Below are 22,422 nucleotides of genomic sequence, written 5' to 3'. Positions count from 1 at the left end.
AATGTGTGTGAGCTTTGAGATCCTAATATAGATTTATAAACTGAAAGTCAAAGTGTTGTTTATTGTTTGCGTCTTTCATGGTTCTTTGCCAATCAGGGTGCGGCAAAGCCACATATCAGCTTTATACACACACTCTGACCCATAAAAGCATGTCACACCCAGCATGTGTGACATGACCAACAACCACTTGAGCTCCTATTTTGAGTAAATGTTTTCTGGCGTGAATAAAAAAGCCAAGCCTTTTTCTAAAGTTGTTTTTCCCCCACTAACTGGAAGGTCATTATTTATTGACATCACATATTTCTCATGTTAATAACTACAATCCATACTGCTTTATAAAAGTATAGCAATTATTCACTTCAGCTGACAAATATTAGACTGATGTTTCCAGTCGGATGCCTTACTTACTTAAACAAAAAAAAAAAGATATTGAAGTAGAAAATGTTTCTTTGATTTGCTGAGAAAATTCTTCACATTAATAAACGGGACGCCCAACATCATACCAACCTATCTAAATCACCAGCTATTGTACACAAAAACTGTACCCAGCAGTTAAAACTTAGAAAAACACATTTTAAAGAATTTGTAACTTCTCGAGCCAATTTCTCCTGAAACTGCTGCACATCAAAGATCCAATAGATGCAATAAAATGTCAAAATGGTTTTAGTAGAAGTTCTCTGAGTGTAAAAGTCTCATTCTGCGGCATCCTGACTTAGACGTTATTGTTTTTGTGGCTTTGTTGGGGGGGTCAGTCGTCTTTGTCTCTCTGTCGGAGGCTCCTCGATTTGCCATTTTGTGTCTTGTTCCTTCGGAACGATGCCGGACCGCCTTCTTCTCCGAGGGAAGTGATGATGCGTTCTTTGAACTTCGGCTTGGGCTCCAGGGGCAGCTCTGCTGGAGCGCTGGCAGTGCTTCCCTCCACTTCAGGCAGCTGCAAATCCACATTTTCACTGAAATGAGAATAAAAGAGACAAAGAAAAAGCTCTTTAGTAGCTGCCGGCACACATATGTAGGATCTCGCTGTGTAACAACTCAAAGATGTTGCACTTACTACGGATCCTCTTCTTGCAGGATCTGCTCCCAGACTCCGTATGGATTGGCAGCTTTTGGCCTCTTGGCTTTCGTTTCCCTTTGTTTCGCCTGTTCTTCTGTTTTCTCCGGTTCAGCTGTTGTGTTTTGGACCTCCTCAACTTTTGTCGCCTCTTTATCGTCATCTTTAGGAGTGTCGTCACTCACTTTACCTTCATCCTCTTTTTCTGATGGCTCCGTCTCTGCTTTCCTTTTCTGCAAACAAAAATCAGGAAACCTGAACTGTAACAAGAAGAAGGTGAAGTTCGTCTATACAGACTCTCGCCTTCTCTTTGAACTACTCACCCTGAAGCTGATCTTTGGCACTTTGGGCTGCTGGCTGGTTTTCTCAGGGGCTTCAGCCTCTTGAGATGATGGGGCCCCGTTGGAACTCTCCTCCTCTCCTGATAGAGGCTCTGGCTGAGGGGTCACGGGATCCTCTGGACCCTCTCCTTCTTGGTTGGATTCAGAGCTGGATCCAGGCACCTCATCAGGGGGGAAGTCAGCAGGCTTCTCCCAGCTGGACTCTGAAGGGTGAGGGAAAAAATGGATGTAATCCCACAGATGACATGAAATAGAAGAAGCCATTCATTTAGAAAGAGAAACACTCCACCTCCGGTTTCTGTGTTGTAGTAGTATGTGTAACCATCAGGACTGACAGCTTCCATCCAAGCAGAGCCTGAAGTACTCTAGGAGAAACAATATTAAGATATATGAGCAACAGAACACCCCATTTGTAAATAAATTATTATTATGTATATATATATATATATATATATATATATTTATTATATAAAACAGATATTAACTCCAGTCTGTTGAGTCTGTTCAGAGGCTGAACTCGCTCCCTGGAGGCCCTCTGGTTTTTCCCACTTAGATTCTGTCATATATAAACAGACAAAGGCAATAATCAAATGGAATATATTTAAAAAAACTAAACAAACTATAAACAGACAGACTTTCACGACATTTTCCATTATTCCTCACCTCCTGTTATTGTGTTGTAGTAATACGTGTGTCCATCATCTGTTAGGCCTTCAACCCAAACCTGCTCTTCTGTTTGCTGTCTGACCTTACCGCTTGCCTTCGCTGCTTTCTTCTGTGGCTTCTTTGGCTGGGGTTTCACTTGAACTTGTGGCCGTGCTGTCGTTTGCTCCGGAGAGCTTAGACCTAAACACAAAGATGCTCCGCTGAAATAAATCCAAGGAATTATACTCACAGGTTAAAGAACATCCCCCGACAATTACCTTGCGCTTCTCTTTCCATCCTCTTCAGATCTTCCTGATAGGCCTTCAACGCAGCTTCCTCCATCGCAGCAAACTCTTTGGACATGCGTTCCTCCTGCTTTGCCTTTTGAATGCTCTTCTTCTTAATCTGCAGGAGAAAGATAGGGTGAGATGAGTGGCAGTGGCTTGTGGCCAATAGGGAGACAGTATTGCAGTCAGCTGTGTTTATGTCTGCACCTTATCTCTCGTGCCAGTCGTGAGAATGGTGCCAAGACAGGCAGGCTGCTCATGCCTGTGTGTATCACTCGAGCACAAACTGATAATGATAGTGTGCCCTGTGTGACCGTGTACTGGGAGCCATTTTATGCATAATAAAGCTAAAATAAATCAAAAATAGAGCTTGTTCAAGGAAGGAGTCAGGGTAAACAGTATAAAATTTGTGATATTATAGTGAAAAATATTTAAGAAAAAAAAATGTGTGTATTATGTGGTTCTTCTTTCAGTTGCTCCCTTTAGGGGATCATCTGCCACCATCTCATCTTATCTCTAGCGCACTCGCCTGTCACACCAACCCTCTGCATGTCATCCTTCATTACATCCATGAACCTCCTCTGAGGTCTTCCTCTTTTCCTCCTGCCTGGCAGCTCCATGTTGTCCAATATATTCACTATCCCTCCTCCACACATGTCTAAACCATCTCAGCCTGCTTCTCTAACTTTCTCTCCAAATCACTTGACCTGGGCTGTTCCTCTAATCCTGTACATGCTGGTCACTTCCAACGAATCAGAATCTGCTTTGCTGGCCAAGTGTACCAGTCTGCAAGTTTTTCGCTATTGAAGTAAACAGGATAGACAGACGGTACAGACAACAGCAACAATAACAACTTGTATACCATATACATATGTGTAATGGTACAATGGTGCAGTTTAAAGATGTTGGGATAAATTATGGAATAAAAAAAAGTAATGAATAACTGGTTACTACATATACAGTATATACATTGGAGGCTGTGACAGTTTATAGTTTTGTTAGCAGGTCTCACTACCATCATGTAAATCATCTTAGCTCTCTTGTGCACTGTCTATTGCTTTGGATAGTAGATCCCAGGTAATTCAAGACTTTATTGATTTTTACGGACACCTGTGTCTTTGTAAGTAAACAGACTGAAGGCCTCAATGGGAAGCTTTTCATATGAATGTAAATCAATTTAGCACGATGCATGAAGCTCAATTTCTAGACTTGTGGATGCTACAAAATAGATCTTAATTGTATTATTTGCTCAATTATTTTAATAATTTGATAATATTATGTAATCTGTTACTTCGTATATTTAAAAAAAACAGAATAAAAGTTAGTACCTCTGAAATTTTGGCAGCCACATTTTCTTTGTGATTTTTCCCCCTTTCGTGGAACTCGATGCTCTGTAGAGAAAAACGCGAGAAACATTAGCGTGGACGCCGTCCTCGGTAACACGTAGCCACATCTTCCTGTATACTCACGGGCTTATTGTCTGCAATCCAGCACTTGCAGTACTGGCAGAATTTCCTTGGTTGTGACTTCCAGTAGTCAGCCCTACAAATGCAGAAATCAGTCAGACTGGCTGAATAACTGGCCATGTGTGTTATATATTTCAAAGCTTAAATAGCAAGAGTCTTGTCCCGTTACTTACATTTTTAAGTCTCTGTGGTGAAAATAAGATCAAGAACTTAAGAAGAATGAAATGTGAAGACGATTGCTTCACTCATTTCAAGAATGACAACATGGTCCGTTTGTGATGACGTCATCGACAGCCGCCGCTGAACGACAGACGGAGGTCGATACTGAAGCTCGATGTATGATGTCCCTCTGGTGGATAAAGAAGAAATCGGCACGTATTCTTGTCACCCTGCTGAAAGGTTTTTAGAAAACAGCAGCTACGCCATAGACTCCTTCAAACACCCTAGAGGGACGTACTGAAATTCGTTCATAATATGGCACTTTTTTACTACAGCCATACTCGCTCAACTGTCAAATGGCAATATAAATATCCGACATCACACCCCTTGATTAACGTCCCATATGGTCTAGCGGTTAGGATTCCTGGTTTTCACCCAGGCGGCCCGGGTTCGACTCCCGGTATGGGAACTACTATTTTTGTTAGTGAGTCTGCAGAACTTTCTTGAATCGCCTTACACTTCAGCTCAAGCACCTAATGCTCGTTGAAAATGGTACTTTTTTGGGAACATTGTATTGGTCCGCATGAGACACGATTACAGACAGTTGCGTCATCACTAGTGGCCGCTACGTTTAAAGGCAGCGACTGACCCACCGACTTTGCCTGAGCACGGAACCGCTTCGCCGGTGGGAATAATCGGTTTCCTGTACAGTTCCGTGCCCGTAGCTCCGGGGCTGCCCATGAACGGCACCATGGCCGCGTCTTCCCACCGGATAATGCTGGGGCCACTGGTTGCTGCTATCGACCAGGGCACGAGCTCCACCCGCTTTCTGGTAAGACAAACCGGAGACAGCAGGGGCAGGAGGGTCTCCTCTAGCTAGCGGGTCACATTTAAATGACTGTGGACAGAGCCGCCGGTGTCCTTGGCTGTGCTTTTCATGCGGGAACTCACAGTACTGTATCTACAGAGGAAATCTATATATTCATAACAAATGTCTGGTATCGTTTCACTTTACTGCAGTAGCAGTCTGTGCTCCCTGTAAAAAAACAAAACATAAGATAAACTACCTTATTCATCAAGTTGGATGATCGTGCCTGGTTCTTGTTTTCCCAATAAATGTTGATTCTGAGCTTCTATTGGAATCTGTATAAAGGGAAATTTGTACCATGTAGGCCTCAATTCCAGGAATGGTTGACAAAGATTTGCACATGAAGGACATGGAGGCAAAAGAAGAAGAATAAAGCTAGGAAAAATGCACTAGTTTCAGTTAACAAGTAGTAAACTTTCCTATAAAGCACCGAACTCAAATAGTAATACAAGAAATATAAATTACATAGTATTGCCAAAAAAAAAGACAGAAACGTTAGACCGTATGTATAATTTAATGTATTTAACAAGAGAAAGGAAGACGAGCCACACACCCAAAACAGTCAGCTACTTTTGTTTTAACATGTGTTCTTTTTTTGTTTATGTCCTTGGGTGTGGCTGATAGTTGAGTGCCAAGAGTTTAATTGCTCTGAGTCACCTCAGCTGTCAGATAAAGACACATGGGTGAAGTGAATGTGTGTTCTGTGGCATTTAAACGTTTCATAACAAGTAAAAGGTAATATTTTTGCTGATTTTATTTATTTACATTTTTTTAATGTAGTTTTGCACATTTTATTTTATTTATTGTTCCAGTGTTCTTGCACCGACTGTATCTTTGCATCTAATACCACAAGACACGTGCAGAGGTATTTTTGAAGGTGATAATTGTCCTGGGGTGACATATGCTATGCAGAGTTTACACTGCTTATCGCTTTAACACTTGCTTCCTCTAACACCGGTTGCATATTGCTATGTCAGGTCTGTCCAGGGTGTACCCCACCTCTTGCCCTGTGACAGCTTAGATAAACTCCAGCCCCCAGTAGAAGTGGAAATCACCAGAGACCCCATAATAGTGACATATTGTCACAGTACTTCAGTCACGATACAATATTTTTAACATTTTGGCGATATGCTAAATATTGCAGTAACATGGATTGCAATGTATCATCTTTTTTTCAACTGCAAATGATGTCTTTAATTTTTTTAAATCAAAAATGATATTATCCTGTAAGATTAAATTATCTCACTTTAGTTATTTTTTTCTTCTGCTAAATCAGAATGTCAAACATACCAACACTGACACTAAAACCTGCGATTATTGTTGCCATAAGGTGGCATTTGTGGATGTAAGGAGGTTTGCTGTCCTATTATTACTTGTGTAATCAAGTCATCGGCCCAATAAAAATTAGCAAGTAGCTTTGTCGAGTTTGTCCAATGTCAATTTAATACAAGTTTTCTTGGCTAACGTCATCTCAAGATAGTGGTGCATGAGATGAGATGTTTGTAATATTCCCAGAGTGTTTTAATTAATTAATAAATTTTTTTCCCTTGATGGCAGCTGCATAGTTTAGAAAAGCAGGTTTGTGATTCAACGAATGACAGTTTAAAGCCCACAGCTGCTGGGAAAATGTAAATGATGGCGTGGAAAAGCCTTTCATGTTGTTGTGCTGAAACAGGAAAAAAAGCAGGCCTGGGAAGCTTTCCCAGAATCCTATCTGTAAAGGCACTGTGACGTTTTGTCTCTTTTAAGGTGTTTAATTCAAAAACAGCAGAGCTCCTCAGCCATCATCAGGTGGAAATCAAACAGAGCTTCCCAAAAGAAGGGTGAGTGATAAAACTACTGAAAATCCTCCACGTCACACCACACATGTTTATCTGTTTTAAAAATGGATTCTTCTCGCGATGTTAAGCTGGGTGGAGGAGGATCCCAAAGAAATCCTGCAGTCGGTGTACGAGTGCATGGAGCGGACATGTGAAAAGCTGACGCAGCTCAACATTGACATCTCCAACATCAAAGGTATGTGTGCATGGGGTTCACGCTGCCACCTGAGCACCATTTTCATCCATTTCAAAGCTCTGAAACCTCTGCTGTTTAAATTTGTCCAGCTATTGGAGTGACCAATCAAAGAGAGACCACGCTTGTTTGGGACAAAGAGACGGGGGAGCCTCTCTACAATGCAATCGGTACAGTCTGATATCTCTGTGCGACTTGTTTGATGTGTGTCCTACAGACCTGACATTAGCATTGAAATAAGCACTGACTTCTTAATGCCGCCTGATATTTGATATTCTATTTATTCGCTTTTTAAATCTTGCTTTTTTGAATTTATTGAGCTATTTGTATAGATAAAGGCACTTTATAGCTCTTTATTATTTTATTAAGCTGTTTACCTGGTGTAACTTGATTATATTCATTTAGACTTTTGTTTATTTTAGCTACTCAATTGAACACCTTCTTTTTGTGTAGTTTTAACATTTCAATGTTTGCTTTGTCATGTTGTTTTAGTTATAAAGTGGTGCTTTTCACTTCTGTTTGAGCCTCATTCACACACATACACTCACACTCTAATGAATGCATTGGGGGCATCTTGGGATTCAGTATCTTTGCCCTCGACTTCCAGACTGGAGGAGCGAGGGATCAAACCACCAATCTCACAATAAGTAGATGACTGTGGTGGAACAGCAGATTCACATCATGGATGTGCATGCTGTCATGTTATTATGGACCAAAACATCTGAGGGATGTTTCCAGCACCCTGCTTGGAAAATGTACCTAATAATTTGGCCAGTGAGTGTATGCAGCCTCTCAGTTCCCTCCAAAAAGCCAACTTTATTTTTATTGGCTCCCCCTCACCTGACTTCCTCCAACAGAATTCCCACCTTTGCATCTTTATGAGGACACAAGAAATCTGGACCCAGCTGGCATCAGCTTGGCACAAGAGCATTTATCACTTAATGTTTTGGCCTGCAGGGATTTCTGGTTTATGCACTGCCATGTTCAACACAAGCAGCCATGACTGTTACTACATCAGGGTGCTGTTGGTCTGATTGTGGATGTTGTGAAATAACTGCCATGCCTCTATTTAGTGTGGCTGGACCTGCGGACTCAGTCAACAGTTGAGCGGCTTATAAATAAAACTCCAGGAAGAAATAAGAACCACTTGAAGGTAACGTTGATCCGTGTTTGAGTTTGCACTTTTGTTCTGTTGAGTGCAGTTTAGGTAGGATGGTGTTGGCTATTTTCATCTATTTGAGTTTATAATGTTTTTTAATCCCTGTGTATTTTGTGTATGGCCTCACATAAGAGATTCACATTCATGTCATTGCCACCCTGCAGCATAAAACGGGGCTCCCGATCAGCACTTACTTCAGCGCCGTCAAACTTCGCTGGTTGATGGACAACGTGGACGGGGTCCACCAAGCTGTGGTCTCGCACCGCGCCATGTTCGGCACAGTCGACTCCTGGCTTATTTGGGTAGTCACAGGCTTCCTTCTTTAAGAGAAGTCATAGACATGTTCTTTGAATAAAGTGGAAAACTATATTGACTTTATTTGTGTTTCTTTATTTGTGGTGCAGTGTCTGACAGGGGGTAAGTCAGGTGGAGTCCACTGCACGGACGTGACCAACGCCAGCAGAACCATGCTGTTTAACATTCACACGATGGACTGGGATCCAGAACTTTGCAAGTATGAGAGCTGGAAGTCACATCATAGTTATTTATGTATTCTATCATATTGGTGAAGAGGGTGGGGAAATACCACCTATAACACCTCTAAAATTATTCTGCTGAAGTCTCACCTCTCAATGCCATCAGATATTTTGGTATTCCTATGGAGATCTTACCCAGGGTGAGGAGCTCATCAGAAATATACGGCCTTATGGTAAGCATACGCACACTGTCTCTCCTAATCACAAAATCACTATAATCTGTGGTTATATTAACTTTTTACACTAAAGATTTCACTGTTAGAGTGACTCTAGTGTTCAGAGAGTGCATTGCCTCATGCAGCGAGACTCTAAAAGATAAGAGTTTTGTTTTGTGTTTGTACTTACCTCAGTGTGCTTTCAGACTGTTTAAGTGCATGAAAGTTGATTGAGAAATTCTTTTAGGCATTTTTTGTGTGCCATTGTCTCTCTTCTCTCACTGGTAGAAAATATGTTCTAGCCGGGTAAGTAAGAACTCACCATCCCTATTTTCCTTCACATGCAAAGCCAACCCATCCTGCTTTTAACCCAACACAAACACACCATCACTCAGTGCATTTCCAAGATTCATATGAAGGCTAATGTTTCCATTAGATTAAGCGTCAAGCATTTAGAGTAGAGGTGGGAATAAGAGTAACCTCTGATAAGATGCTATTGTGACATTTGTGTAGCCAAAGATGGAAAAACAATGTAAAAAGGTAAAAAGCAAGAATTATGAATAAACTGAAGAAAGATCAGCGTTTTCACTATGATGTGACTTTAGTAACTAAATATAAAAGCGTACAGAAAGTGTTTTTTACTTTTAGTCTTTGTCATGCTAGGAAAGGTTTATCACTGCAGCCTGCCTGTTGATGCTTTGGGTGGGCATGTTTTTTGGCTGAGCCCAAATGCACATGGCAAAGCAGCTCTTTTTCTTTCATGCACCCATTATGAGTAGATCCAGAGTGACTGTGCATACACGGAAACTAAATCTTTGCCCTGACTTCAGTAATATTTGCTCCAAAGATTTCCCCTCAGTCATTATAAAGCATTGTTCTTATCACAGCTCATTTTGCTGCCCCCAAGTGACCGATTGCAGGCATTACCATCAATAGAGCAGAGAAACTGTAGAAGTAGAAAAGACCAGTGAGTGTTTTTACAGCCAGTACACAACCATGTCAGCTCTATTGGAAATGTGCTAGATGGACCCTGTTCACTGTGGTGGCATGCTCCTGGGGTGGTTGTCATTGGTGGACCATCTTCTTCTCCTCCAGCATCCCATCTTCTAAATCTCTTCACTCTTGGGCATGATTTTATTTCACCGACTTTTTATGTGTTACCTTTTTAAATGTCATACCGAAGCCACGTGTAGGAGTGAAGACATTTTAGTAGATACAGGTTCACACTCACCCGCCTTTGTTTCCCTCACTGTGATTTCACTGTTATACTAAACTCTGTACAATTCAAATTTCAGCAGTATGTTTTTGTTATTTGGCTTCATACAGTCAAATAATAATGAATCGCCCCCCCCCCCCCCCCTTTTTTTTTTTTTTTTCTTTTTTCAGGCTATTGTTCGTAGTGTTTAAAATTTAGTTTTTGTGCTATTGGTTTAAGATTTTAACAACAACAACAACAACAAAAAAAATCCCAGTTATAATCAGGCATGAGTGTCAACATCTACTTAATACAAGAGACAGTTGATGCCATTTTACTGTTAGGTGCTTATACTTGCTTTCATTTTTTTCTCTTGCCAGAAATCAGGGGCTCTTTCAGGTATTCCAATATCAGGGGTAAGTCTGACTTAATTTTTAAAAAAATTTTTAATATTGTTTTAGTGTTTGTCATGCAGTGTGAGAGGTTAATCCAATATGTGTATGTATTCTATTTAAAAAATAAACAGTGTCTTGGGGATCAGTCAGCAGCGCTTGTTGGGCAGATGTGCTTTCAGGACGGGCAGGCTAAAAACACGTAGGTGATATTTATAGGTCTGCTTTTTATTAAAACTTGACCCCTTTGCTAAAAATCCAGCTAAGTAGGAGTTTATTATGTTTCAGGTATGGGACCGGCTGCTTTCTCCTGCGAAACACTGGGGTTAAGGTCCTCTACCTAAGACTTGAGTTTAAACACTGTGGTACCATCGTACAGGCATTTACATAGAGTGCTACTTTTCTTGTGTCTGCTGTTTTACAGCCTGTGATGTCAGAGCACGGACTTCTGACCACTGTGGCGTACAAACTTGGTCGGGACAAGCCTGCCTGTTATGCACTGGAGGTACAGTATATACAGCATATATAAATAAAGTGATATTTGACATGGATATCAAAACGATAACGCCCACTTTCATAATATTCTCTCTAATCCTTCAGCTTTTTTCCGAAGTATGGAGGACAAAAACTGCCAAAATCAAAAACACATGATTGACTTTGTTAAAAAAAAAAAATAAATAAAAATAAATAAATAACTTAACTTCGTTTTAATAATAATTTGTTAAAACTCTTTCAGGTGTTCCGATATAAGGTTTTCATGATTTTTCATAAAAATCCAATAATTTAATGAATTTCATGTCATAAAACCAAGAAAATGCAAATATTTTAGAAATCTGTCAAAAACGTGTTTAAAGCTAAGAATGACGGAAGTCACGTTTTTATTCTCAAATTTGAGCTGGCACAGTGGGCACTGTATACATTTGAGTGTAAATGTATAAACAAGGTTTAAAAATAATAAATACAACTGGGGAAAAGTGGGCAGGAATTGCAAAGGCAAGATCAATTAAAAAAAAAAAAGAAGAAGGAATTAAAGATAAACAAAGAAAATTAAATAAATTATAAAATAAGGGGATTAATACAGATGTGAGTATATGTATGTTGCAGCTGTAGTTTAGCATTTTGTAATTGGTTTTATTTATTTTTTTTATTGCATTTTGACTTTTTGTTTTTAACTCGGGTTAGTTTCAGAGTGGAGGGCAGATGTCAGAGGCGATATTTAAGGAAATCAGAATAGGACTCACAATGAACACACACATACAATGAACACACCTATCAGCTGAAATTGATTTTTTTTTTTTTTTTTTTTTTTTTACTAAAAACCAAGGAAATTTTTAGTTAGCTAAAAAATAATAATTTTCTTATTTATTAAGTGAGCTATATATTTATTTAGATTTTGGCCCGTTTAGTCTTCCAAAGAGGATACAGAAATGTGAGTATCTGTGAAATGACAGGTAATCTGAATATGTATTGTTTTTGTTTTCCTGCTCTTTGCTGTCAGGGCTCCGTGGCCATCGCTGGAGCTGTGGTCCGCTGGTTGCAGGACAATCTCGGGATCATTGGATCATCTGAAGAACTTGGTAGGTTCTGCTCTTGGTTCGGGGCATGTGGTGTATCCGGATTATCTGTAAAAGGAATAATAAAAGTTGACTTTGTACATGTATAGAGATGGACCGATCCGATATTGCGTATCGGTCCGATACTGACATAAATTACTGGATTGGAGCGACTGCCTCTTCTCTCTCCCTCCCTCTCCTGCTGCTACTTCAATCATGAAACTGATCAATGATCAGCTGATCGGCTTTTCTGTCGTGAGTCCGTCTCTCTTGTTTGTCTATCGCCTACTTCGGGCCAGAATGAGGAAATCAGCGGCTGAACAACAGCAGCGCGTTTAAGCTTGATAAGCTGTTTTTAGAATTTATTTACGTTCTACACCAGGATCCTTAATAGTCAACGGTGCAATAGACTCCATACTTGAAATGTGCAATTCACTTGTATTTTTCTTTTTATTCCTATTTATTCTATTTATCCCCTTCGTGTGTGTGTGTGTGTGTGTGTGTGTGTGTGTGTGTGTGTGTGTGTGTGTGTGTGTGTGTGTGTGTGTGTGTGTGTGTGTGTGTGTGTGTGTGTGTGTGTGTGTGTGTGTGTGTGTGTGTGTGTGTGTGTGTGTGTAAAATATTCGACCTTTGTTAAGCTCATTCACAGTAACTCTTAACACTGTTAAGCTGTAACACATTAAATATTGAAAAATACACTTTTTCCAGTACGGTACATTCAACTTCCACAATTCCCTCAAACTCTTCACCTTCCGTGTTTGAGTTACGGTAAACAGCTGGGCAATTTCGGCATCAAGCATGCCCGGATCCCTCTCACACCGGATTAAAAGGCGTTTAAAGTGCATTCAGCAGAATAAAACGATCAGATGAGTTAAAATTTAACCAACTCATTCACAGTAACTATTAACATTGTTAAGCTGTTAAACATCAAATATTTAACAATACACTTACATTTCCAGTTCATTCAACTTCCACAAATCGATCAAACTCTTCACCTTCAGTGTCTGAGTTAAACAGCTGGGCAATTTCGGCATCAAGCATGCCCGGATCCCTCTCATCATTATCTGAATCAGTCTCGTTGCTTTTACTTAGCTGTTCAGTGATTATTCCAGCCTTCGTGAAAGCTCGGACGACACTTGAGACTGATACCTTAGCCCAAGCATCCACGATCCATTGGCAGATAGTGGCGTAACTCGCTCGGCGTTGCCTCCCTGTCTTCGTGAATGTGTGTTCGCCTTCTGTCATCCAATGCTCCCACGCAGCTCGTAATTTAACTTTGAACGACCTGTTGATACCAATATCTAGTGGTTGGAGTTCTTTGGTTAATCCACCCGGAATGACGGCAAGCTCCGAATTAGTTTGCTTCACTTGGGTTTTGACAGCCTCGGTGAGATGGGCGCGCATGGAGTCGTAGATCAAAAGAGACGGAGATTTGTGGAAAAAGCCATCCGGTCTCTTGACATAAACTTCCCTCAGCCACTCGCTCATTTTCTCTTCGTCCATCCAGCCCTTTGAGTTAGCCTTGACGATGACGCCGGCCGGAAACCTTTCTTTTGGCAAAGTCTTCCTCTTGAAAATGACCATGGGTGGTAGTTTCTGGCCATTAGCTTGGCAGCCCAGAACTACAGTGAAGGATGACTTCTCGTTCCCTGTGGTGCGTATAGATACCGTACTGGTCCCTGTTTTCTCGACAGTACGGTTCACGGGGATGTCAAAGGTGAGGGGGACCTCGTCCATGTTAGTGATGTGTTCTGGCCGGATCTTCTTTTCAGTGATCTTATTCTGGCAGTAGGTGCGGAAAATGGCCAACTTTCTTTGTAATCGTTTGGCAGTTGCTGTGAGACAGTAGTTCTTGTGCGGATTGAGAGATTATGCCTTTTCATAAAACGGAAGCACCAAGAATGTCCCCCTCGAAAGTCGTTGATCTGCATGTCACATGCTACCGCTGTTGCCTTGAGTCGAATAGAGACTGTAGAGACACTTCTACCTGCTGTTCTCTGTTCAATAACCCACTGTTCAATTTTGTCCTCTAACTGCGGCCATCGCGCCTTGTTCCCTCGGAGACTCCTTTTGGTCTTCTTTACTTGTTTTAGGTCATCTTTTTGCTTCCTCCACTTGCGCACCATGGACTCATTAATGCCGAATTGTCTCGCAGCTGCTCTATTTCAATTCTCTTCTGCATAACTAATTGCTCGAAGTTTAAAATCAGCTTCGTAAGCGTGTCTCTTCGCGGGTGCCATTTTGGAGTCGTTATACACACACAACACGGTAATGTTGTGTTGAAGCACAGTACGTATTACTCCGCGAGGCTCCTGGCAACGGTAACCGTAATGCTCCAAAAAGTGGCGCTAAAAATCTTTTTTTGACAGAGTTTTGAGCATAGTGTGCCACATAAAACCGGTTCGAGGTCAGTAAGCACAAACCAAAATTCATACATAAGGCGCACCAGATTATAAGGCGCACTGTTGATTTTTGTGAAGATTTAAGGATTTTACGTGCGCCTTATAGTGCGGTAAATACGGTAAAATGTCTGGCTTTTAATAAATAATTATCTGAATCTTACACCCAAAGTTTTAATCTGATGTAAAATGTATAGAAGTCCATTACTGTATATAGTAACTATTAAGTCTAATATACCCTAGTAAGCTATAGTACTTTTTCCGTTGGGAAGGTGCCATCTGTGCAGTCTGCAGTTCTGTTGAAGAAAGATGTTGAATCTATTTAATTATTCTTGAAAAATAATTGATTTCTGTGCATTTTTCATTTTTTTTCACACTGCATCAAATTAAAGTTGATTACGTTGATTAAGCATCATGAGGTGGAGGGTGGGTGGTTCCCTATTTTATTTATTTATTTATTTATTTATTCATTCATTTTTTGCTGGGAGTTTTAGAACCCTATTAGTTAGGTTGCTTACTCTTTAAAATACCAGAATAGGGAGGATGGAGCAGGTTTAAGTTTATTAGATTGATCAGTTTTGCTGAACTATGAAATATTTTGGGTGCAGTGCATTTTTTGCATACAGGTATAACAGAATAGCTTTAGTGTTTTTGTTTTTAACTTGAGTATGAACTTATACAAAAAGCAGCAAGACATTAAAAAAATGTATAAACTAGACAGCTGTTTATGACATCAGTGTTCACAGAATTTTTACTTCATTTGCCGTTTTGTGTTTTTTGTTTTTTTCCCCGCTGCAGAGAAGTTGGCTGCTTCTGTCGGCACATCTTACGGCTGTTACTTCGTTCCTGCGTTTTCGGGCCTTTACGCACCTTACTGGGAGCCCAGCGCACGAGGGTACTGAGACTGTGGTGAACATCTTAAAGCGTCTGCTGAAATGCACCTGTCTGAATCAAACTTTCTCCGTGTCACAGAATCATTTGCGGGCTAACTCAGTTCACTAATAAGAGCCACCTCGCTTTTGCTGCTCTGGAAGCCGTCTGTTTCCAGACACGAGAGGTACGCGCTTTGTTCTCTTGAAAACTAGTGTTCAGCTAGTGAAATGTTTGCCTTTGCTTTAAAAAAAACGCATTGATATGATGATGTGTGCAGATACTGGACGCCATGAACCAGGACAGCGGCATCCCGCTGACACAGCTCCAGGTAGACGGAGGAATGACATCCAACAAGCTGCTGATGCAGCTGCAGGCGGACATCCTCTGCATCCCTGTTGGTAGGAGTGCCGTTCACTCCGCCCAAGTGTCATGCCACAAGGAAGTTGACACGGTTATTTGTTAAGCACTGACCAAACCAGTCATGCAACCACAAGTTATATCTATTTATCTGATGTAAAACTACTGAACAAGAAATGCCTCTGAAGTTGAGCCACTAACATAAGTGTTTTTTCATATGTAGTATGATGTATAATAGCTCATTCATATATACATGTATTTGTCATTTTTCTGTTGTTGTTATTATTATGAGTAGGGATGGGTATTGATAAGATTTTCACGATTCCGATTCTATTTTTGATTCTGTTTAACGATTCGATTCTTTATCGATTCGCTTATCGATTCTTTTTAAAAAAGGAGAACACACAGGTCGATTAGCTTAGAACTTTGTTTTATATCTTCTCTTTGAACAAGATAGAAATTTAGGAGTAACATGGCCTTACAAACCCAACAGTGAGATCTTAAGAGATCCACAGCCTACGGCTCTTCAATGGGGTGTCACAGGGTCCCCAGGAAAAAAAAATTGTAAATGTAAAATAATAAAATAAATATTCTTCTGTAGCAATAACAAAGTATAACATAAATTATTCTGTAGCAATTACACAAGAATATCCAGTAATGTCCCTGCCTACAATTAAACACATTCACTTACCAAAGTCAAATTGGGGGCATCTGCTGGCAAATGGGTGCAAGCCTTTGACCACAAACTTAGTCACTGCTCGGTGACATTCATCTATCCTGGCCTGAAAGGAGACGCTACCGGTAGACTGCAGCGAGAACTGCCAGCATCTGAGCCAGACTCTGTCAGTCTCTCTCATCATGGTCACCTAAATGCACAGTAATGGCAGGTTTTGTAATAAGGCAGATCGCGCTAACATAATATGCACTGTTAGTTGATTATTTACCTGCCGCATTAACGGGAGAGGACGTGCAAACGTTACCGCTGCTGCTGGGTTGAGATTCACGAGAGCGGAATTAAAAACACGACATTTATTTAAGGTCATTGTGTGTTTTGTGAGCAAATGCTTTTGCATATTCGGAGTGTTTCCTCCCTTAAATGAAACATCTACTTTGCAAGTATTGCAAGTTGCCCAGTGGTCAAACTTTGGAGCGTTTGAGCCGCCATGTTTCCTGCCAGGTAAATGATGCTCAGCAACGTGGTGACGTCATTTGGGGCGACTGGAATCGATAAGGGAATCGTTTGCAAAAATGGCAAACACTTCCAAGGAATTGAAACAGTGGGAACCGGTTCTCAACAAGAACCGGGTTTCGATACCCATCCCTAATCATGAGTAAATATAATGTCCATTTCCAGTGAAACCATCCATGCCTGAGACCACAGCTCTCGGTGCAGCGATGGCAGCAGGAGCAGCAGAGGGGGTGAGCGTTTGGAGTCTGAACCCCGAGGACCTGAGCGAAGTGACGTCAGAGAAGTTCGAACCTCAAATCAACCCCGAAGGTACGTTGGCCTGCTGCCAGAGCTCTGGCTGGCTGATGAGATCAGATAATGCTTAAAATATGCGATGCTTAAAAGTAAACACACTTATCTATGTTCTACAGAGAGCGAGTTTCGATATGCTCGGTGGAAGAAGGCTGTTGAGAAATCCATGAACTGGGAGACGATGGAGCCTGTTTGCAATGGAAACGGTGGGAAGCACTCACAGCTCAGAAAAGGTTTAAACTCCAAGACGAGGCCATAAATCAAAAAACAATACCTCAAACAATAAAAGACACATTCATGTATTTTGACGCCTGTCGTTTAAAAAAAAAACGTTACTGCCCTGATATTACTGATAGGTGATTTTAGTCAAAACATTATGAAGCTCATGAGTTTATCCACGGCTCAATCTGTAATCTGGTATAGTCAAATTAGGTGATTATTATGCTGTATGGGGATGTTCTTCTGTTGTTATCAGAAGAACATCCCCATTTGTTTAACTAACACTATCATGCAGCTGTGTGCTTGCAATGAATATTTTTAAAATATTGTTCCTGAAAAACTCATATGTTCAAGAAGCTAAGATAACATGCAGTACTGTGCAAAACTCTTGTACTATGTTGAGGTCCGGGCTCTGGGGTGGCCAATCCATGACTGCTTGGGTTTTACTGTGCGTTTTTCTATCTAGGTATGCTTTTCCTTTATCAGCAGTGTGTTTGGGATCATTGCCATGCTGATAAATGAAGCTGCTGCCAATCAAAGCTTAAAATCGGTTCTTTGAGTAGACACAACACTGGTTCATCCCCTGAGTTAGCACAAACAAAAATCATTCCTCTGAAAATAGGCAGGTACAAGGACTGGACTGAAAATGAGTGAAAAAGCAACCAATGTCCAAAGAACACCTTTGAAAGACCTTGAAAAATTCTGGAGAACTGTTGCTCAACACCGCTTAAAGAAAAGAAACTCTGGGTGCATGGAAGCAAAAATCACACTATACTGATTCTAAGATATCTATGTTTATTCCTAATTAATGTTACAATATATATTTATATTATTTGAATATATTTATATTGTTCAACTTTGACATCTAACATATGTGTTATATTATTATATTCAGTATTGTTCTGGTAAATTTACCAGTATATGGATCTTTACCTGAAACCCAAGCAGTGCAGGGGTTTGGTAGTATAAGGAAATGACGAGTGGATCAAGACTTTTGCGAAGTAGTGTATATTTTCCTATGTTACTACAGTGTGCAGAGGTAGAGGCCATTTTGACTTGTTTTTAGTTCGCTGCTCAGAATCATCGTCTCTCTTCTTCTCTGTTCCGTGCTCGTTTCATGGAAAAGGTGAAACCAGTATCTTCAGCAGCGTCCCGCTTGGCTTCTACATCATTGGCAGCATGCTGATGTTAATTGGAGCGAAATACCTCACAGGTCAGTATGTCTACTCTATACTCATACGTGATGCCAGTGTTTACGTGTGTCACAGGTGGAGCAGATGTCTCGGGTGCGCAGCTCCAGTTGCGAGCACAGAAGCTCCACCTACCTGTTGTTTGCATTTACAGGAATGTTAGCTTAAAGGGAGGGTAATGGCAGCTAAAAAGGCTTGTTTCAGTCAGAGCATGAACTGATGAGGTGAAGCAAGTTCCAGGAAATGAAAATTATTTTGAACAATGACTCATTAAAAACTGCTTTGATAGAGAGACAGAATAAAAACAAGTAACTGAGGGTGTTGTAGGTAAACATTGCAGGTTAAACATGATGAACTTTTTTGGAAACAAGTTTCCAAAGTCGCTCAATTAAAGTTCAGATTTCCTAACTTGACAACTATCACTCTACATAATAAAAAGAGCTCTTGTTCCATCCTGTTCATGGTTGTAGTGCCAGCTGTTCAGATTTTTAAAAACAAATTACCAATTTACCTTTGCAAGCACTCAATTGGAACAGTTTGACGTTAGGTGAGCTTTTGTGTTAGTACTTATTACACTTTTAAAAAGCCTTACTATTTGACAGCTCTAGTGGAGAGTAAACCTTTCTCAAAATGAAATGTGTGCCCCTTTGTTACTTTTCTTTCAGGCCACAAGTAGACTGTGATTTCTGGAGGCATTAAATTGACGTGGATGGGGGGGAGAGGAAACAGGACCAGCGCTTGTGCTCTTGTTGAAATCTTACCCAAAAATCATTCCAGAGAGAGACACAGACCTCCTGCTGAGCCTCACCGCCGAGTACGAAATCAGGACAACTCTGACTAACGGGACATCTTCAATATCATTTTCATGGTTATTTAATTTTTAAAAAATTATATTTGTGGCAAAGAACACATCAGTACGGTATCCATTAATTTTAGCAGCATTGCACATGCAGTGTTTCCTTTCCTTTTTTACAGGGTGATGCATTTCTGACTATTTATGTAGATACTTGTAAATGTGTAAGTGCGAAATGCTGTCTAATTTGTTTGTCACGGTTAACCTTGAACTGTGTAACCCTCAGACCCTCCACAGTGAGCTACAGGAACTTTTTTTAGAGCACTTTATAATTTTTTTTCTTTGTTTTTGTTTAGACGATCTGTCCTAACGAGTCTTTGTATGGTGTATATGTATTTTTTCTTGTTTTGAACACTTGGGATTAGGACACAGAAAGTTTGAGGTAGTCTGTAGTAAAACTGAAGGGACAGGTGGGACGTGGTGCACTGACGGGTCTGCTTTTAGTGAAAGTGAACCTGTACATACTTGATCGGTTGTTTGGATATCCGTGGGAGTGCAGTGTATGAGGAAAGCCGCACATGCATATTCTTACACCAGGAAACAAAACGGCAGCAGCAAGTTGTAACTTGGTTACTGTTCAGCCCAAAATGGATTCAATGTGTAAGCCTAGTCATGGTTGACAAGGTCTGTTCACCCTGAGATTCATCTGTGATCATCCAGATTAAGCTGGTACGCTCATTTTTGGGCGACACCTGCTTTTTGTTGAATGTACTGGATAAGCAAAAAATAAAAAAATAAGTGAAGCATTTAAAAAACAAACAAACAAAAAAAAAACAAATTACAGTGGCAGCTGAAATACTTTCGGTATCGCTGCAGTGAAAACTGCCATCTACCCTGATGAAAGGCCCATGCAGAATGTAATCTCTGAAGGCATCCCTCCCCACCCTTTCTCCCCTCTATCTCCCCACATTGATTGAGCTGTGATGTTGGCTAGCTGCCTGCATTGTTTGGCTGGAGATGTATGCGGCAGAATATCGCTCACGGCAAAGCTTGAGGCTTTTTTCCCTTTTTTTTTTTTTTTTTTTTAATTAACTGTAGCAACCTGTTTATTTCTGAGTCACAATTACAGCTAAACATATTTTGTTTTTAACATGTTGCGCTCCGTTTAAGTTTCACTACACCCAGTGGGAAATCGTCTAAACTGTGCAAGTTGCACCTAAACAGGCCATGATTACGATGTGTAAACATGATTTCCGTCGCTCTGAGCGACTGGTTGCGTCTCTGTGGGCTTTAAAAAAAAATGTATTTAAAATGATGGAAGTTAGTTTCCAGTTCATGCAAAACATGCTTCTGATATGCAAATGAACGCTCGTTTGAAACAAACTTTAACTTGCTGCACTAAAACGTAAAGGTTCAGAACGTTTCTCCAGTGAAATGATTCAAACCGACGCAAGCTCTTTAAGTGGCTCTCTTTGCTTCGTGGTCGGGGCTTAAGTTTCAGTCGGGCCTGATGAAGTACGAGCGTCCCTGGTTGGGAAGGTTGTAGGCAGTACATGTTTGTTTCTGTGCTTGCTCTCTGTAACCCTGGACTATTAAATTATGCAGCCCTCTTATGACGTGAAAATGCTGAATATTCTGTTGTGATATAAAGAGTTTACAAATGAATATGTGAGAGGAAAGCAATGGAAGAACAAAGTGTAACTGCCAACGTTTGCCCCCTGACCTTTAACTGTGAAATGGGAAAATTGCTTTGAATAGTGACATCACCTCCCTGCATGTCCTTACCTGAAACGCACCAACAGTGGAAAGTATTTGTACTTGTCATGTGAACTGGTGTTTTTCTTGCTGTCACATTAAAGAGCAATTTCACCCAAACTCTGCGGCTCCAGGTGTGCTGACCTCTCTGAAGATTGTAGGTCAGATCTGCAGTAAAAGAGAAACTGCAAACTAACCCTCAGACTTGAGAAATGTTTGAAATGAGGAAAAGGATGTGCATGCCATCGCTTTTCAAGTGACAGTTTCCTTGTTGAAGTGACATGTCATTATTAGAGAGATGTGTACTGACACATGACCAACAAATGCAGAGTCAGTACGTTTTTGCTTTCAGTGAAATGAAATCTAACAGCCAGCAAGAAAATATATTCGTTTCCTTAGTTACACTGTTGTTGCCCTGCTTAAAAAAAAACAAAAAAACAAAAACGTATAACTTCCAACCACTAATGTGGAGTTTGTAGCTGCAAAACATAAATAGGCTAAACAGCTCACATCAAGATGATCATTGATTTACTGTTGGACAAGGATGACAACAGCGAGGACTGTGGCTGTGCAGAATGAGCCTGCTGCGGGTTGCAGCTTTCTAGATAACTGTTCACAATACAAGTGTGTGTCTAGAGCAAGCATTCAAAACTTAATTTATGTAACACACATACAACCCAATCACTTTGCTAGGCAAACCAGTTCAACTGCTCTTTAACACAGATATCTAACCAGTAGGTCTCATGGCAGCAACTCAATGCATTTACACATGTATACATGGTCGAGATGACAAGTTGAAGTTCAAACCAAACATCACAATGGAGTAAATTTAAGTGACTGAATGTGGCACAATCGTCTAGAGTTTACAGAGAATTGTCTGAAAAAAATATTCAATAAGCAACTAGCAAGTGTTAAAGCAGATGAGCTACAGCAGCAGAAGACCACACCAAAACGGGACACTAGATTAGAAAATACAGCTGGTATGAGTCATTTTCTGCTGCAACATTCAGATGGTAGGTGTAAACAACATTGATGCATGGATCCATCCATTCCATGTGAAAGCACAATGTGGGTACACAAGGTATAACCTAAATTGAATCAGATGGATGTAAAAACAAAAACAACAGCAACAACAACAAAAAATAACAGACTAGTAAAAATCACTTTTTAAAAACCAACATTAAAACAAAAAAATGTCTTCAGTTGAAGTCAAAAATCAGTCAGTTCATCAAAACATTACTGTTTATTTATCAGCCTACATTTATACACCTTTATATATATATATATATATATATATATATATATATTACACACAGTGGTTTGCTAAAGTATTCGGCCCCCTTGAACTTTCCCACATTTTGTCACATTACAGCCACAAACATGAATCAATTTTATTGGAATTCCACGTGAAAGACCGACACGAAGTGGTGTACACGTGAGAAGTGGAATGAAAATTATACATGATTCCAAACATTTTTTTTACAAATAAATAACTGAAAAGTGGGGTGTGTGTAATTATTCAGCCCCCTGAGTCAA

General features: G+C 40.3%; 2 protein-coding genes and 1 non-coding gene across 6 annotated transcripts in view; 2 read left to right on the top strand and 1 right to left on the bottom strand.

The window, feature by feature from the left end:
* Window positions 1-221: 221 nt before the first annotated feature.
* On the bottom strand, window positions 222-4,103 carry wbp4 (WW domain binding protein 4). 2 transcript variants are annotated; one of them, XM_086283535.1, is made up of 10 exons: window positions 3,964-4,103; window positions 3,794-3,866; window positions 3,653-3,715; window positions 2,316-2,442; window positions 2,146-2,238; window positions 1,878-1,948; window positions 1,682-1,757; window positions 1,375-1,595; window positions 1,052-1,284; window positions 222-950 (listed from the first exon to the last, which is right to left on the bottom strand). In XM_086283535.1, coding segments are annotated over exons 1-10 (1,161 nt in total). In that variant the 5' UTR covers window positions 3,966-4,103; the 3' UTR covers window positions 222-748. The 2 variants fall into 2 exon arrangements, with proteins under 2 accessions (XP_086139661.1, XP_086139660.1); XM_086283534.1 differs by having other exon boundaries at window positions 226-950; window positions 2,056-2,238.
* A 6-nt stretch (window positions 4,104-4,109) lies between these two features.
* The window catches only part of LOC147302078 (glycerol kinase-like), a 27,529-nt gene continuing 9,216 nt past the window's right edge, over window positions 4,110-22,422 (top strand). The window contains exons 1-21 of one of the 3 annotated variants that reach the window (XM_086283528.1): window positions 4,111-4,781; window positions 6,567-6,640; window positions 6,727-6,833; window positions 6,923-7,000; window positions 7,904-7,983; window positions 8,154-8,291; window positions 8,394-8,503; window positions 8,632-8,698; window positions 8,969-8,986; window positions 10,256-10,291; window positions 10,402-10,469; window positions 10,556-10,598; window positions 10,692-10,772; window positions 11,766-11,844; window positions 15,018-15,114; window positions 15,192-15,276; window positions 15,370-15,490; window positions 16,804-16,947; window positions 17,049-17,135; window positions 18,275-18,361; window positions 19,004-21,026. In XM_086283528.1, the coding sequence (XP_086139654.1) occupies window positions 4,689-4,781; window positions 6,567-6,640; window positions 6,727-6,833; window positions 6,923-7,000; window positions 7,904-7,983; window positions 8,154-8,291; window positions 8,394-8,503; window positions 8,632-8,698; window positions 8,969-8,986; window positions 10,256-10,291; window positions 10,402-10,469; window positions 10,556-10,598; window positions 10,692-10,772; window positions 11,766-11,844; window positions 15,018-15,114; window positions 15,192-15,276; window positions 15,370-15,490; window positions 16,804-16,947; window positions 17,049-17,135; window positions 18,275-18,361; window positions 19,004-19,014 (1,704 nt within the window). In that variant the 5' untranslated portion in view covers window positions 4,111-4,688 and the 3' untranslated portion in view covers window positions 19,015-21,026. Of the gene's footprint in view, window positions 4,782-6,566; window positions 6,641-6,726; window positions 6,834-6,922; window positions 7,001-7,903; window positions 7,984-8,153; window positions 8,292-8,393; window positions 8,504-8,631; window positions 8,699-8,968; window positions 8,987-10,255; window positions 10,292-10,401; window positions 10,470-10,555; window positions 10,599-10,691; window positions 10,773-11,765; window positions 11,845-15,017; window positions 15,115-15,191; window positions 15,277-15,369; window positions 15,491-16,803; window positions 16,948-17,048; window positions 17,136-18,274; window positions 18,362-19,003; window positions 21,027-22,422 lie in introns of those variants that run through there. The other 2 variants (XM_086283529.1, XM_086283530.1) reach the window with 2 other exon arrangements.
* On the top strand, window positions 4,347-4,418 carry trnae-uuc (transfer RNA glutamic acid (anticodon UUC)). Its single transcript has one exon. It is a non-coding gene; the product is annotated as a tRNA-Glu (tRNA).

Source organism: Aulonocara sp. 'chitande type north' Nkhata Bay, linkage group LG23, assembly GCF_057382095.1.
Source record: "Aulonocara sp. 'chitande type north' Nkhata Bay isolate Kocher_YH1m ecotype deep benthic linkage group LG23, A_spYH_male_GT1.1, whole genome shotgun sequence".
NCBI classification, from domain to species: domain Eukaryota; kingdom Metazoa; phylum Chordata; class Actinopteri; order Cichliformes; family Cichlidae; genus Aulonocara; species Aulonocara sp. 'chitande type north' Nkhata Bay.
The sequence above is the reverse complement of the archived record's forward strand: the minus strand, read 5'-3'. Positions and strand labels throughout refer to the sequence as shown.